Below are 17,273 nucleotides of genomic sequence, written 5' to 3'. Positions count from 1 at the left end.
AGGAGACGCCTGGTTGCTAGGGGGCCTTAGTAACGGTACACAGCGGCCAGAGCTGCTGCTGGTGCTGCCGCCGCTGCCGCCGTTCGCTGCTGGGGCAGGGGCAGGTACTGAGGGTGCGCGGCACCGTGCGGGGTTCCTGAGGGTAAGGGCAGGGAAAAGGAGAGGCCCCCTCCCTTAATCTTCTGCCTCTCTCTGCCCCACGCGGACTGGGATTTGGGGTTTGATACAAGCCGTGGTTTGAATTGAAGGGGAGGGGCAGCTATCGCAGGAGTCGGGTTCGTCCCCTCCCCATTTCTGGGCATCCCGAGTAGGACAGTCGTGCACCCCGTCTCAGAAGTGGTCCTGGATCCACGCAAAGGAGGGTACAAGGGGGTCTTGTTTTGTTCACAGAATGGCTTGTCTCCAGGGGGATATTTCCCCCATTGTGTGTGTCATGGTTAACGAGGAAGGAAAAGTTGTTGAAACAGGCACTCAAGAGTACTGATGCGAAGCATGAAAATAGGAAAATAACCAAAAAATTTTAGGTTTTATTACAAAAATAGTGTAGTGCTGCTGAAAGCTTAGTGTGTTTCTGCGTTAGCCCCAAAATAACGTATTAAACTGGTAAAATAAATATTTATCATATATACTTGTTTGGTGTCAGGGATAGGGGTCGAGGATAAACAACAAGATAAACAACAAAAAGACATTTAAAAAAATGAATAAAATCCCTCAGATACATTTTACATTCCTACAACATAAGATTTGACCCAAGCCACATGAAAGTGCTCTGTACATTTTAATTACCAGTAAACGTTTTCTCCATCGTTGTTGTTTACCACCTTTTTTCACTATGTTTAGCAGTTTTTTTGCGGGTGGTGCAAGATTCAGTGGTGGTAACATTACAGTTTGCTGCATTCACTGAAAATCAGGAGCTGGCTGTTTATAAGAAAAAGAAAGCTCTGTTTAGCTTATATTTTGATAATCAGCACTAAAAAAAAAGGAAATTAAGATCTTGCTTCAGTCCCCCATTAACTGCAGTAAAACAAGATTCCTAAACCACCGTGTTTCTCATTCATTATAATAACACTGAACAAATACTGCTGATCGAAAGGATTAGCAGGGTTATGGTGGAGAGATTATGCTTATTTGCATAAGTGGAAAGCATAATCTTTTATATTGCATAGTATTTAGAATAGAGAAAGACCACACTTCTGCGACCTGCTCAAATATAGTGCCTCACATTAATTTTGACAGGTTTCAGAGTAGCAGCTGTGTTAGTCTGTATCTGCAAAAAGAAAAGGAGTACTTGTGGTACCTTAGAGACTAACCAATTTATTTGAGCATAAGCTTTCGTTCTTGCATCCGATGAAGTGAGCTGTAGCTCACGAAAGCTTATGCTCAAATAAATTTGTTAGTCTCTAAGGTGCCACAAGTACTCCTTTTCTTTTTGCACATTAATTTTGACACACTAGACAATATTTTGATTAAACTTATAGGAAATAGACATTCTGATCACCCACACACCTTCCAATATAGAGTTTATAAAGATATTAAAAAGGCCCATGGACCAAATTCTGTTCTAGTGAGCCACAGTAATTCTGCTGAATTTTGCAGCAGTTGGTTGCAAAGTGTTGAACATTCAGCTGCCCGAAATCCATCTCATTGTGTCCCTCTTTACTTTTCAAAGCATCTTAAAACTTTAAAAAAAATGTTTTAGAATGATAACTGTTGACCCTATATTTTCATCTTTTGTTACTATCCTTTACTTACCCTATTCTAAATTAATCTTGCCTTTTTATTTTTTTTTTATTTTAAGAGGATACTATTATGTTTTATTATGTTTTTGTTTATGTTTCATTCCATTGACAAGGAGTGCACGTAGAGACAAGATTATTATTATTATTACCTTATACTATTGTATTATATTGAAGTGTGCTGATAAATAGAACCTGAGTTCTGTTTAAATGTGACTAGCTGCACTTTTTCACTGTTAAACAAAATGATTAGGAGATAACCTTGCCTATGTCACTAAGGTGTTGTGATGCTTAATGAATTAATAATTTTAAAATGCTGTGATAACTTTGAATAAAAGATACTATAGAAGATTTATTATTTGTTAATGTACTTTAGTACGTTTAATAATGCTTCAGGCTTTTGCCATTCTTGTTGTACATTGGTCACTCATAGTTGCAATTTGAACATACAGACTTATATCCAGAAGTTTTCAGTATTTCAAATGAAATATGAAATGTACCTGATTTGTCATGACATTTACATTTTTTCACAAATTTCTACCAAATTTGGATTCCCTCAAGAAAAAAATGCTTCTTTTAGATTTGGAAACAAATTGTCCTCTGCAGTTTTGCATGACTGAGAGATTATGCTGTAAGATTTAGTAACATAAATAATGCCATATTACTAAAATGAATTTCCAAATGATTTAATGAATATTTAGTCACTTATTGGTCTTTGTACTCAAACGATTACTATTCAGTGTTCAGCAGTTGTGTCTTTAGATCAAAATGATTAGGCCTAAAAATGAATTTGGAATGCAGCGTATTTTCCTGAGTCAGTGAAACACAATAAAGGAGCAGTCTGTGGTATATTATTCATAGTGGTATTGTAGACAATATTCTTTGGCAAAATGCTGACATTATAGACCGATATTATGCCAGATTTTGATCTCAGTTACAGTACACTGATGAAATTCCATTGACTTCAATGAGAGTGCATGGATATAACTGAGAGCAATATTTAACCAGATCTTATTGTTGCTTTTGGCTTGACATGTTTTCTTGTTGGCAATGTGTAATATACTGCAGAAAAAAAAAAAGTCGCTACGTTTCACAGGAGTTCTATTATTTCACTGTCACTCTATGGCAGTCACAATAGGTTTGTAAAGTGATATACACTACAGTATCAAAGCTTCTTTTTTCAGGAACTAACTTTTCACATTTTGTGACACTGTAAGTGGAAAAAGCTTTCGTTTATATGACCAGGACAGCAGCTTATTCTATAATAGTCCCACGATTCTTATTGCTAAAATGTTGTCACAACAGAGTTTACTAAATGGTACCATCTGCTATTTTATTCAAATAATATCTTCATGTGTTTGATATTAAGAAGCACTTTATTGGGTGTTGCCAGAGTTCAGCACTTCTTAAGTGGGAGACCAAAAGTACTTAAAAATGACCCTACTAGGTCAGACCAAAGGTCCGTCTAGCCCAGTATCCTGTCTTCTGACAGTGGCCAGTACCAGGTGTCCCAGAAGGAATGAACTGAACAGGTAATCATCAAGTGATCCATCCCCTGTGGCTCATTCCCAGCTTCTGGCAAACGGAGGCTAGGGACACCATTCCAGCCCACCCTGGCTAATAGCCATTGATGGACCTATCCTCCATGAATTTATCTAGTCCTTTTTTGAACCCTGTTATGGTCTTGGCCTTCACAACATCCTCTGGCAAGGAGTTCCACAGTATTTGAAACCTATTAATTCCTTTGCATTCTGCTTTATACAATGATTTGAAACATTAAAATATTGACATTGTAAGGAGATCTGTAGAACCTGGGACAGCTGATAGTCCCACAGAGGTGTAATTTGGGGGTGCACAAGGCAAATCAGACTCCTGAAAGGGGTACATTTGTCTGGAAAGATTGAGAGCCACTGCGCTATTTAACCCTAGAGGATGCCCAATGAAGTTGTCTGGGCAACCACATAGACTTCAGGCTTGCTGTGACTTTAGACCGCACATTGTCTCCTGGTCTCCAGCCTCTGATCCCAGCCTGACTCCAAGCTGAGTATGTCTGCTCTCTGATTTCAGCCTGACTCTTGCCTGGTAGTACTTCTGATCTCCAGTCTCTGACTCCAGCCTGATGCTGACCCTGATTCCTGCCTCCTAATTCCAGCCTGGTACTACCTCTGGTCTTTGACCCCGGCCTGACTTTGACCCTGACTCTTGCTTATTGAACCTGGCTCTAGCAATTGCTCATGGACTATTGTCCCTGACATGTGGATTCCAGCCCAGCTGTGACCACTAGGCAAGACTGCCTATGTCCTGGTCCCTTGCAGTTTACCCAGACCCACTTCCAACCCTTTTGTGGGAGCTCCTTCACAGGGATATGGAAGGGTAGGTCTACCATCAGCCTCTGGACCCCATGGTATACCAGATCTTCAGGAGCAGGTCGCACATTTCCAAATCAAGAACCATCTGCTGCAGTCGTAAGTGGTGCAGCTCCTAGCAGAAAATCAGAAATTCTGTGAGCAGTTTGCATGATCCCAGGAAGGGAATTCTGTGCTTCGGGCATGGGTTGGGCCACTGCCCTCTGAACAGGTCCCCACGGTACCACTACCCAAATATTTTGATGGGAACCACCAGAAGTTCTAGTGTTCCTGAACCAACTTTGTCTCCATTTCCTGTGCTGCCCTTGAATGTATCCCACAGACCAAGCCAGGGTGGGAAATAGTGATCAGTTTGCTTGCTGGAGAAGTGTTGGATTGGACCTCCCTGCTGCTGGAGTGAAACAGCCTAGTGTTAACAGATTGGAATGCCTTCCTGAAAGCATTTTCTGCAAATTTTGATGACCCTCACCATACTTCCTCAGTGGAAGCAGCACTACAAAGGCTCCACCAAGGTCCAGCTGCCTCATATGCTGCCTAGTTCCAGTGACTCACTGCTGGCACTGAGTGGAACAAGTCAGCCCAACTACACCATTTTCAGTGTGGACTTAGTGAGGAAGTAAAGGATGACCTAGCCCACATTGAGACCCTGACCCACTTTGAAGCACTCATTGACCTCTCTCTCCACATTGACAACCAGCTGCATGAGTGAAAGGAGGAGAAGAGGGCACACTGAAACCCCAGGGCCCAGCTAGGAACTAATGCAGTTTGATGTGGGCCACTGACACTTGACCCTGAAAGAAAATGAATGGCAATGGCACAATAATCTATGTTTTTATTGCAGAGCATCAGGACCAGCACTTAATTTGTGCCAGGGCTTGCCAGGGCTGAGTCCTGGCACTTCTAGGCTTGGCAGTTCATTAGCCCCAGCACCTCTGGGCTTGCTACATCAGTTTTGAATGTAAAAAATTGCTTGAGCCCCAGCACCTATTTGTTGAGCCCCAGCACCTTTTTCATTACAAATTAAGCATTAACCAGGACATGTCTTTGCCTTGACCCTTGAACCAAAGATGGCTCAGGGGGGCATTATTCTTCTCTCTGTTTGATTTCGCCATCACTTATCTCCAACCAGGAATGGGAAAGCTGACACCTTATCCCGAAAGGGGGAGGAGGGCAAGGAACCTAACCAACAACCACCCTGTCTCTTAAAGCCTCACAGCTTCCTTAGTGCCACAATATGCCGAGACCTCCTTGATCTAATCCATTCTGCTTTGTGGAGCAATCCATTATTCCAGGAAATAACAGGACATCCTGATCAAATGAGGTCCAGAACCAAAATGCTATGTGCCACACAGGATGGCATCACCTACCTTCATGGGTGCATATATGTTCCAACAAGGTGCCCCTGTCTAGAAGTGCTCCATCTCTGCCATGACACCACTTTGGCCACCTTAAGTTGTTCCGCACAGCTTCTCCTTTGTTCTAGTGGCCTTCTTATGCAATCTGAAGTCCGGGATGACATTGACTCTTGTGACCAGAGGGTGTGCACCAAGACACCCTGTACTATGCCCCTTGATGTCCTAGTACCCCTGGAGATCCTGCCTAGAGCCTGGGCCTCAATCATCCTTGATATCAGAACTCCTTGCCTCTGATGGCCACACCATGGTTTTGACTGTTGTAGACCAACTGACCAAAATGGTGCACTTCATCCCTGCCTGCCCTCTGCTGAAACACCTAAAACACCTAAAAATGAGCTCCTAGTGGTTCATGTACTCTGTGTTCATGGACTTCCAGGCTGTATCACCTGTATCACCTCAGTCTGGGGTCCACAGTTTGTCTCACTTTTGTGGCATGAAGTGCTCCAGCTAATGGATGTTTGTGCTTTTACCTCCTCCACATACTACCCCAGATAGATGGGCAGATGGAGAGCATGAATCAAGTGTCAGAGCAATACCTAAAGTGTTTTGTCAGCTACCATCAAGACAACTGACTCTCCCTCCTTCCTTATGCTAAGTTCTCATACAACATCACCAACCTCACCTCCATGGGGCAGAGTCCCTTCTTTGCCAATTAGGGTTTCCACCCTTGCTTCCAACCAGCCTTGCCAGAGGCCTCCCTGGACCCAGCAGCTGGTGACTGGATCTAGCAAATTCACCGTATCCAGGAGGAGCTTAAGGACCATCTCAAAGATGCAAAAAGGGACTACAAATCCTTTCTAGACCACCAGTTTCTTGAACTCTTCCAGATTTTTCAGTAAATCAATCCTGTCACCTTCAAATTACAGCTCCATTGATCTCTTAAGGTACATACCATTTCCTATGTATCCCACCTGAAGCCTTACAAAGAGTACTGCTTTCCCGATTGGTCTCAACAGCTGCCCCTGCCAGTCAAGGTCCATGGGCACGAGGAATATATAGGCCACTCTATCCTCAAGTCTAAACTGCAGAGGGCTAGACTGTGCTACCTAACTGATTGGGAGGGCAATGGGCCCAATGAATGCTCCTGGGAGCCCGCTGCCTATGTCCATGCCCCTGACCTGGTAAAAAGGCTTCATCAAAACCAGCTGGATTAACCAGGTCCAGCACTCACCCAGAGGAAGGGGCCCTGAAGTGGAGGATGATGTAAGGATTCAGGGATCATTAGAACCTAGGTCTGCAGAGCCCATCGACAGCTGATGCTCCTACAGTGCCACCAAGAGGCATGCAGAGTCACAGCCAAGGAGCACTGTGGGGAGTAGGTGTAAGCATGCCAGCTTGGAGTGAAAGCAACAGGCAGTTCACCTGGCTATGACTCTTAAAGCCATGTCAAGAGGCATTGCGATTGTGTGTGGGTATCAAAGAGATGTTAATTAGGCTGATAAACATAAGCCCATTCGCTTGTATTGATAAAAATCAAGAGTAGATGCTAAATGTGTTTGTCTGTGGTTATCTATATCCTGTTGAAAGTTTACCAATGTAGCCAAATTAGCTTGTAGAGGCTAAATCCTTTTCATATCCTGTAATTCTATATTGCCTTTACATTATATATGCAACTATACTCAATTGTTAGTAGATGAAAAACCTGTATTTAACTTTGAGATGAAGCTTACTAAAATAGCCTGTGTCAATAACATTACCATCTGAAGCTTGTTGAATTGCATTGAAAAAACACTTGTAAACCACCTTAGTAGTTTTGAATGGCTGCAGCAATTGAGTGGCCCATCAACGGAAGCATGGGTCATACTGAGGGTATGTCTACACTACGGAATAAGGTCGAATTTATAGAAGTCGGTTTTTTAGAAATCGGTTTTATAAATTCGAGTGTGTGTGTCCCCACAGTAAATGCTCTAAGTGCATTAAGTGCATTAACTCGGCGGAGCGCTTCCACAGTACCGAGGCAAGCGTCGACTTCCGGAGCGTTGCACTGTGGGTAGCTATCCCACAGTTCCCGCAGTCTCCGCTGCCCATTGGAATTCTGGGTTGAGATCCCAATGCCTGATGGGGCTAAAACATTGTCGCGGGTGGTTCTGGGTACATATCGTCAGCCTCCCGTTCCCTCCCTCCCCCCGTGAAAGCAAGGGCAGACAATCATTTCGCGCCTTTTTTCCTGAGTTACCTGTGCAGACGCCATACCATGGCAAGCATGGAGCCCGCTCAGGTAACCGTCACCCTATGTCTCCTGGGTGCTGGCAGACGCGGTACGGCATTGCTACACAGTAGCAGCAACCCCTTGCCTTGTGGCAGCAGACGGTACAGTACGACTGGTAGCCGTCATCGTCATGTCTGAGGTGCTCCTGGTCGCCTCTGTGAGGTCGATCAGGAGCGCCTGGGCAGACATGGGCACAGGGACTAAATTTGGAGTGACTTGACCAGGTCATTCTCTTTAGTCCTGCAGTCAGTCCTATTGAACCGTCTTATGGTGAGCGGGCAGGCGATACGGACTGCTAGCAGTCGTGCTGTACCATCTTCTGCCGAGCAGTCATGAGATGTGGATGGCATGCAGTCCGTCTGCTGCCAGCCAAAGATGTAAAAGATAGATGGAGTGGGTCAAAACAAGAAATAGACCAGATTTGTTTTGTACTCATTTGCTTCCCCCCCCCTCCCCTGTCTAGGGGACTCATTCTTCTAGATCACACTGCAGTCAAGGTGCAGCGAGGTAAATCTAGCCATGTATCAATCAGAGGCCAGGCTAACCTTCTTGCTCCAATAAGGACAATAACTTAGGTGCACCATTTCTTATTGGAACCCTCTGTGAAGTCCTGCCTGAAATACTCCTTGATGTAAAGCCACCCCCTTTGTTGATTTTAGCTCCCTGAAGCCAACCCTGTAAGCGCCCCTCCCAGCGTCAGAGCAATGGCAAACAATCGGGCATCTGAGAGTGCTGTCCAGAGCAGTCACAATGGAGCGCTCTGATGGGGCTAAAACATTGTCGCGGGTGGTTCTGGGTACGTGTCGTCAGGCCCCCGTTCCCTCCCTCCCTCCGTGAAAGCAAGGGCAGACAATCATTTCGCGCCTTTTTTCCTGAGTTACCTGTGCAGACGCCATACCACAGCAAGCATGGAGCCCGCTCAGGTAACCGTCACCCTATGTCTCCTGGGTGCTGGCAGACGCGGTACGGCTTTGCTGCACAGTAGCAGCAACCCCTTGCCTTCTGGCAGCAGACGGTGCAATACGACTGGTAGTCGTCCTCATCGTGTCCGAGGTGCTCCTGGCCGCGTCGGCTGGGAGCGCCTGGGCAGACATGGGCGCAGGGACTAAATTTGGAGTGACTTGACCAGGTCATTCTCTTTAGTCCTGCAGTCAGTCCTATTGAACCGTCTTATGGTGAGCAGGCAGGCGATACGGACTGCTAGCAGTCGTACTGTACCATCTTCTGCCAGGCAGGCAAGAGATGAGGATTGCTAGCAGTCGTATTGCACCATCTTCTGCCAGGCAGGCAAGAGATGGGGATGGCTAGCAGGCGTACTGTACCATCTTCTGCCAAGCAGCCATGAGATGTGGATGGCATGCAGTCCTTCTGCACCGTCTGCTGCCAGCCAAAGATGTAAAAGATAGATGGAGTGGGTCAAAACAAGAAATAGACCAGATTTGTTTTGTACTCATTTGCCTCCTCCCCTGTCTAGGGGACTCATTCCTCTAGGTCACACTGCAGTCACTCACAGAGAAGGTGCAGCGAGGTAAATCTAGCCATGTATCAATCAGAGGCCAGGCTAACCTCCTTGTTCCAATAACAACGATAACTTAGGTGCACCATTTCTTATTGGAACCCTCCGTGCAGTCCTGCCTGAAATACTCCTTGATGTACAGGCACCCCCTTTGTTGATTTTAGCTCCCTGAAGCCAACCCTGTAAGCCGTGTCGTCAGTCGCCCCTCCCTCCGTCAGAGCAACGGCAGACAATCGTTCCGCGCCTTTTTTCTGTGCGGACGCCATACCACGGCAAGCATGGAGCCCGCTCAGCTCACTTTGGCAATTAGGAGCACATTAACCACCACACGCATTATTCAGCAGTATATGCAGCACCAGAACATGGCAACGCGATACCGGGCGAGGAGGCGACGTCAGCGCGGTCCCGTGAGTGATCAGGACATGGACACAGATTTCTCTGAAAGCATGGGCCCTGCCAATGCATGCATCATGGTGCTAATGGGGCAGGTTCATGCTGTGGAACACCGATTCTGGGCTCGGGAAACAAGCACAGACTGGTGGGACCGCATAGTGTTGCAGGTCTGGGACGATTCCCAGTGGCTACGAAACTTTCGCATGCGTAAGGGCACTTTCATGGAACTTTGTGACTTGCTTTCCCCTGTCCTGAAGCGCATGAATACCAAGATGAGAGCAGCCCTCACAGTTGAGAAGCGAGTGGCGATAGCCCTGTGGAAGCTTGCAACGCCAGACAGCTACCGGTCAGTTGGGAATCAATTTGGAGTGGGCAAATCTACTGTGGGGGCTGCTGTGATGCAAGTAGCCCACGCAATCAAAGATCTGCTGATATCAAGGGTAGTGACCCTGGGAAATGTGCAGGTCATAGTGGATGGCTTTGCTGCAATGGGATTCCCTAACTGTGGTGGGGCTATAGATGGAACCCATATCCCTATCTTGGCACCGGAGCACCAAGCCGCCGAGTACATAAACCGCAAGGGGTACTTTTCAATAGTGCTGCAAGCTCTGGTGGATCACAAGGGACGTTTCACCAACATCAACGTGGGATGGCCGGGAAAGGTGCATGATGCTCGCATCTTCAGGAACTCTGGTCTGTTTCAAAAGCTGCAGGAAGGGACTTTATTCCCAGACCAGAAAATAACTGTTGGGGATGTTGAAATGCCTATATGTATCCTTGGGGACCCAGCCTACCCCTTAATGCCATGGCTCATGAAGCCGTACACAGGCAGCCTGGACAGTGGTCAGGAGCTGTTCAACTACAGGCTGAGCAAGTGCAGAATGGTGGTAGAATGTGCATTTGGACGTTTAAAGGCGCGCTGGCGCAGTTTATTGACTCGCTTAGACCTCAGCGAAACCAATATTCCCACTGTTATTACTGCTTGCTGTGTGCTCCACAATATCTGTGAGAGTAAGGGGGAGACGTTTATGGCGGGGTGGGAGGTTGAGGCAAATCGCCTGGCTGCTGGTTACGCGCAGCCAGACACCAGGGCGGTTAGAAGAGCACAGGAGGGCGCGGTACGCATCAGAGAAGCTTTGAAAAACAGTTTCATGACTGGCCAGGCTACGGTGTAAAAGTTCTGTTTGTTTCTCCTTGATGAACCCCCCCGCCCCTTGGTTCACTCTACTTCCCTGTAAGCTAACCACCCTCCCCTCCTCCCTTTAATCATTGCTTGCAGAGCCAATAAAGTCATTGCTGCTTCACAGTCATGCATTCGTTATTCATTCATCACACAAATAGGGGGATGACTACCAAGGTATCCCAGGAGGGGTGGTGGAGGAGGGAAGGAAAATGCCACACAGCACTTTAAGCACAGCACTTTAAAAGTTTACAACTTTAAAATTTATTGAATGACAGCCTTCTTTTTTTTGGGCAATCCTCTGTGGGGGAGTGGCTGGTTGGCCGGAGGCCTCCCCACCGTGTTCTTGGGCGTCTGGGTGTGGAGGCTATGGAACTTGGGGAGGAGGGCGGTTGGTTACAGAGGGGCTGCAGTGGCAGTCTGTGCTCCAGCTGCCTTTGCTGCAGCTCAACCATACACTGGAGCATACTGGTTTGGTCCTGCAGCAGCCTCAGCATTGAATCCTGCCTCCTCTCATCACGCTGCCGCCACCTTTGAGCTTCAGCCCTGTCTTCAGCCCGCCACTTACTCTCTTCAGCCCGCCACTTACTCTCTTCAGCCCTCCACCTCTCCTCCCGGTCATTTTGTGCTTTCCTGCACTCTGACATTATTTGCCTCCACGCATTCGTCTGTGCTCTGTCAGTGTGGGAGGACAGCATGAGCTCGGAGAACATTTCATCGCGAGTGCGTTTTTTTTTCTTTCTAAGCTTCACTAGCCTCTGGGAAGGAGAAGATCCTGTGATCATTGAAACACATGCAGCTGGTGGAGAAAAAAAAAGGGACAGCGGTATTTAAAAAGACACATTTTATAAAACAGTGGCTACACTCTTTCAGGGTAAACCTTGAAAGTTAACATTACATACATAGCACATGTGCTTTCGTTACAAGGTCGCATTTTGCCTCCTCCCACCGCGTGAACGGATTTTGGTTGAATGCCAGCAAACATACACTGCAATGCTTTGTTCTACAGTGATTCCCCAGTACGTGTTGCTGGCCTGGAGTGGTAAAGTGTCCTACCATGAAGGACGAAATAAGGCTGCCCTCCCCAGAAACCTTTTGCAAAGGCAGAACCGCAAATGCCAGGGCAAAGTAATCCTTTCACATGCTTGCTTTTAAACCATGTATAGCATTTTAAAAGGTACACTCACCAGAGGTCCCTTCTCCGCCTGCTGAGTCCAGGAGGCAGCCTTGGGTGGGTTCGGGGGGTACTGGCTCCAGGTCTAGGGTGAGAAACAGTTCCTGGCTGTCGGGAAAACCGGTTTCTCCGCTTGCTTGCTGTGAGCTATCTACAACCTCCTCCTCATCATCTTCTTCGTCCCCAAAACCTACTTCTGTATTGCCTCCATCTCCATTGAAGGAGTCAAACAACACGGCTGGGGTAGTGGTGGCTGAACCCCCTAAAATGGCATGCAGCTCATCATAGAAGCGGCATGTTTGGGGCTCTGACCCAGAGCGGCCGTTCGCCTCTCTGGTTTTCTGGTAGGCTTGCCTCAGCTCCTTCAGTTTCACGCGGCACTGCTTCGGGTCCCTGTTATGGCCTCTGTCCTTCATGCCCTGGGAGATTTTCAGAAAGGTTTTGGCATTTCGAAAACTGGAACGGAGTTCTGATAGCACGGATTCCTCTCCCCAAACAGCGATCAGATCCCGTACCTCCCGTTCAGTCCATGCTGGAGCTCTTTTGCGATTCTGGGACTCCATCATGGTCACCTCTGCTGATGAGCTCTGCATGGTCACCTGCAGCTTGCCACGCTGGCCAAACAGGAAATGAGATTCAAAAGTTCGCGGTTCTTTTCCTGTCTACCTGGCCAGTGCATCTGAGTTGAGAGCGCTGTCCAGAGCGGTCAGAATGGAGCACTCTGGGATAGCTCCCGGAGGCCAATACCATCGAATTGTGTCCACAGTACCCCAAATTCGAGCCGGCAACGTCGATTTAAGCGCTAATCCACTTGTCAGGGGTGGAGTAAGGAAATCGATTTTAAGAGCCCTTTAAGTCGAAATAAAGGGCTTCATTGTGTGGACGGGTGCAGGTTTAAATCGATTTAACGCTGCTAAATTCGATCTAAAGTCCTAGTGTAGACCAGGGCTGAGGACCACAAGCTTTCTGTATTGCTTCATTCTTCATCAAAGGAAGATCCCACGTAGGGATGACGATGGTCAGCTTTCTAGCCTGTTTCAGCGATAAAAAGAGAAGCATTGGGCAAGATCTGGTAGCTCTGGTCTTTCTAGATGCTATTCAGGGTGCTATTCCAAATGCAAGATAGGACTCCCCAAATCTATTCTGCGTAAACCCTGACAAACTTACGAAAGGAGTCTGACACTAAAACAGACTTAGCAGACATTACACCTATGCTGAACAACTGGACTCAATATATTCTGATTTACAGGCTCTGAAATCAATTGTAAAATATATGATTCACTTTAACCATTTAATAGCTGTCTTCTTTTCATTTTTTCTTAATAAAACTTCAGTTAGTTTACTAAATATTGACTGTAGCATGGTATTTTGGTGAGATCCTGAAGTGTTTATATTGACCTGGGGATAGTGGCTGGTCCTTTGGGATTGGAAGAACCCTGTGTGTGGTATTTTGATTTTAATAATCATTATATCATAAAAGTCCAGTTAACTAAGAAAGAAGCCAGGGGCTGGAATGCTTACGGGCTTCTTGTTTCGACTTATTGCTTACCAATGTGGTGATACTAGCTTTGTGAAATCTAATTATAGAATAAACCACCAGTTTTGGGAGGTGTCTGCCCTATTTCTTGCAGTCTGTCCCGAATCTGGCATTGTCAGTGGTGACCCTTACCAGGCCCCTATTTTCCGTGACATAACTTTTCTAAAAGATTTCTCAGGCTAGTTTTCTGCCTAGACTTTTTTAAAATTATGATTGAGTTTTTAATTGCCCTAAACTCAGGAAATGTCAGTGGGTTGATTTATATGGGACTACTTGCTAATCTGAAAACGTGATACTTCTCCTCACTTCTAAGCAAAAATTGAATTGTTAAGAACAATACAGATTATCATACTAAGAGACTTTCCTACTTTTACAAAGTATATTACAGTATATATATTAATATACTAAAAAGTGTTGTTTATAAATATTTCACACTAGTCAAAATACATGAAAGACTACATTTTTGTGATGCTGTGTCCTTTCTTGTCTTCACACTTGTTCTCATGTTTATTAATTATCAAAATTTGGTAACACTCAATGGGTCTCTCATTTATTAGTGCTAACTAATGAGCATATACTGTATACATCATGGTGTTTGCTTTGTTTACTAAGAATAGTACCTTAAATTCTATCTTAATTTTATAAGGTATTTTTATAAGAGTAATTCATATCTGTATGTTGATAGAAAATGCAAGGGCCTCCTGGTACTTTTGAAGAATTCTTACAGTCTCAGAAATTGGTAAGTAGAAATGCTTATTATTTTAACTACTCGTGTGTGTGTTTGTGTGGTGGAGTAAACATGCAAGAACAAGGCCTTGAGGAAAAGCCATATGAATATAAATATTGAAAACCAAGTTTGAACGTGGGCAGTGAAAACTAAGTGCTTTGTAGAAATGGCAAACCTTCCAGAGAACAGCACTTCTGTTGTTAACCTGCATTTTTTTCATAGATAGGCCGTGGAGGAAGTTTTGTGTCTGTTGTAGCAGTAATTCCTGTTTTATTGTGGGGGGCATGCTTGAGAGAGCACTGACTCATGCCTTGTTTAAAATAGATGACAAGGCCACAATTTTATTACCATAACAACAAGGCAAGGCTGTAAACCCAAAGACAAAAAGTTCTGGTAACTGTGAAAGGGGGAATGATCAGTTTTGCTTATTCTAGCCATTCTACCTTGTCTTGCATTGATAAGCTTATAGGGGAGATTTTCCTGATCTCCCTGTAAATTCTACAAACTGTATACCACCAAATCATTCCATATTAAGACTGATTACTAGTGATGCTTCAGCCAATCATCCATTCTTGTTTGGAGAGAGAGAACACTGCAATGGACCGATATCTATTCGTTACAGGGGATGATTAGTTTGATATCTGGGTGAAACCTTGTATGGGTTGAGTTAAAACCTCATTTGAGATTGACAGGTGTGAATTCACCCTTCAATTAACATAACTGTAAGGATAGGCCCCCAGCGAAGAGGAAATAAGTATGTGAACCCACCCAGGAGCTTTTGTTGAGTATTATTTTGGGGTGGGTTGATGGGAGACATTTACCAGGGAAAGACTGAGGGAGAGGCAGCCTGAAGGAGATAATGAAAGCACAGTGGGATTTCTGGGGCAAGGTTTTTGGGTTGGGGTGTAGCGTGAAAAGAGTGCTCTTTGTACTGTGAGCAAAGAAAGCTGTTTCCTGCTATTTGATTGCTTCTGCATTCAGAGACACAGAACTTCATACATTCTTTGTAAATATACAAAACTGCATGAAAGAAATACCTATCACCCCCTTCTCCTCCTAACTGCGACAACATACTGGACCCCACATTTTTGGCTAACAGCTCAGGTCAAAAGGAGCAACACTATTAACAGATTAGAACAGGGATCGGCAACCATTGGCATGTGGCCCATCAGGGAATTCTGCTGGCGGGCCGGGCCAGTTTGTTTACCTGCTGCATCCACGGGTTCAGCCGATCACAGCTCCAACTGGCCGCGGTTCACCATTCCAGGCCAATGGGGCCTGTGGGAATTGGTGTAGGCTGAGGGAACGGCGAACCACAGCCAGTTGGAGCTGCGATCGGCTGATCCTGTGGACGCTGCAGGTAATCAAACCGTCCCGGTCCGCCAGCAGAGTTCCCTGATGGGCCGCGTGCCAGAGATTGCCGATCTCTGGATTAGAACATGTCTACTGTTTACTGTGGGGTTGAACACTGTCCAATCTGGTATAGTCGTCATCAATTTATTATGATTGTACACTTTAGCATTTAATCCCTGTTCCAGCAAAGTACTTAATCCCATGGGTAATTTTAAATACTTCAATGGGATCAAATACTTGCCTTAAATTAAGCACTAGTTTTAAATGCTTTTCTGGATTGAGTACCTTAATCCGTGCTTCTGCTTCCAAGGGCATGCACCACAGATAGAAGACATTACTATACTTTCAGAGAACATAAATTACAAAGGACTTTATTTGTGTCCTTAGAACCATGATAACTCTTCCATGCATGATGTCTCCTTTTTAAACTAAAAAGTCCTAGTCTTGTTAATTAGTCCTTGTATAAAGCCCTTCTCCCAACGTGAATTTGTTCTGCCCTTCTCTGGCCCATTCCTTTTTTTTGCTGACTGATGTAACCAAATGTGAGTGCACTATTCAACATAAGAAGAAATTAGAGTCCTTTAAACAATGATGTCAAAATTAGAGGTCATTAAAATGAATAGGAAAAGTGTGTTTGTACTGGAACTGTAATGCATTTTAAAAATATAAATGTCACATATGATTGATTCTTAATTTTATTTTAACATTTTTGATTATGCTTATGAGTAATTATTTTTAACATGTAATTATTGCAGGATGATTGGCCAAGATTTCCCTTTCTTGATGAAGATCGTCCTTTGGTGGACAAATTAAGAAATAACTATTCATTTGATGCTATTTCTAAGTTTCTGTATGAAAATGCTCCAGTACAAATCAGCCTTGTCTCAGATTTGGAGAAGAGAATAAATGAGTGCACAACTGAATTGAAGGAACACGCTGAAAAAATATTTTCTTTTCAACAAAGACCAACAGAGGAAGATGACCATCGTGTTTCACTAGAGCAAAGTAATGGGCAATTATTTTAGTTATTACTACTGGGAATGATGGTTGAAAGGTGAATGAAGTAATTTAATTCATTTCCCAATGTTTAAATTCTGGCATAGCCCTTGTGATTAAGTTTCAGTTTTTGGAAATAGATGTGAGAGCATGCTGTCTAGTATGGGGGAGGTGGGGGAGGAAGGCCGTGTGTATATATAGACAGAGAATTGGATAAACATCCAGTGAAATAAAGTAGAATGAAACTTGAACAGTAGAAAATGATCATGCAGTGTTCAATAGGGCTAGATTATATCTTCATGTATAGCCTTGAGTAAGGGATGGTGCATAAGGTGTAGCCTCAGGAGTAGTTCTGGGAAACATATGCATAAGATGAGGAGTACTTGTGGCACCTTAGAGACTAACCAATTTATTTGAGCATGAGCTTTCGTGAGCTACAGCTCACTTCATCAGATGTATACCGTGGAAACTGCAGCAGACTTTATATACACACAGAGAATATGAAACAATACCTCCTCCCACCCCACTGTCCTGCTGGTAATAGCTTATCTAAAGTGATCAACAGGTGGGCCATTTCCAGCACAAATCCAGGTTTTCTCACCCTCCACCCCCCCACACAAATTCACTCTCCTGCTGGTGCTAGCCCATCCAAAGTGACAACTCTTTACATA

General features: G+C 44.9%; 1 protein-coding gene across 6 annotated transcripts in view; it reads left to right on the top strand.

The window, feature by feature from the left end:
* The first annotated feature begins 19 nt into the window (after nt 1-19).
* FAM227B (family with sequence similarity 227 member B) overlaps nt 20-17,273 on the top strand; it is a 180,548-nt gene continuing 163,294 nt past the window's right edge. For 5 of the 6 annotated variants that reach the window (XR_012670259.1, XR_012670258.1, XR_012670257.1 and 2 more), the window contains exons 1-3: nt 35-104; nt 14,212-14,265; nt 16,362-16,611. Coding sequence is in view for 1 of the 6 variants with exons in the window: in XM_075133120.1 (XP_074989221.1) it covers nt 14,215-14,265; nt 16,362-16,611 (301 nt within the window). In the remaining 5 variants the exon portion in view is untranslated. Of the gene's footprint in view, nt 143-14,211; nt 14,266-16,361; nt 16,612-17,273 lie in introns of all 6 variants that reach the window. The other variant, XR_012670256.1, reaches the window with a different exon arrangement.

Source organism: Caretta caretta, chromosome 10, assembly GCF_965140235.1.
Source record: "Caretta caretta isolate rCarCar2 chromosome 10, rCarCar1.hap1, whole genome shotgun sequence".
Classification (NCBI taxonomy): Eukaryota; Metazoa; Chordata; order Testudines; family Cheloniidae; genus Caretta; species Caretta caretta.
Note: the sequence above shows the minus strand (reverse complement) of the source record. Positions and strands in the feature narration are given on the sequence as shown.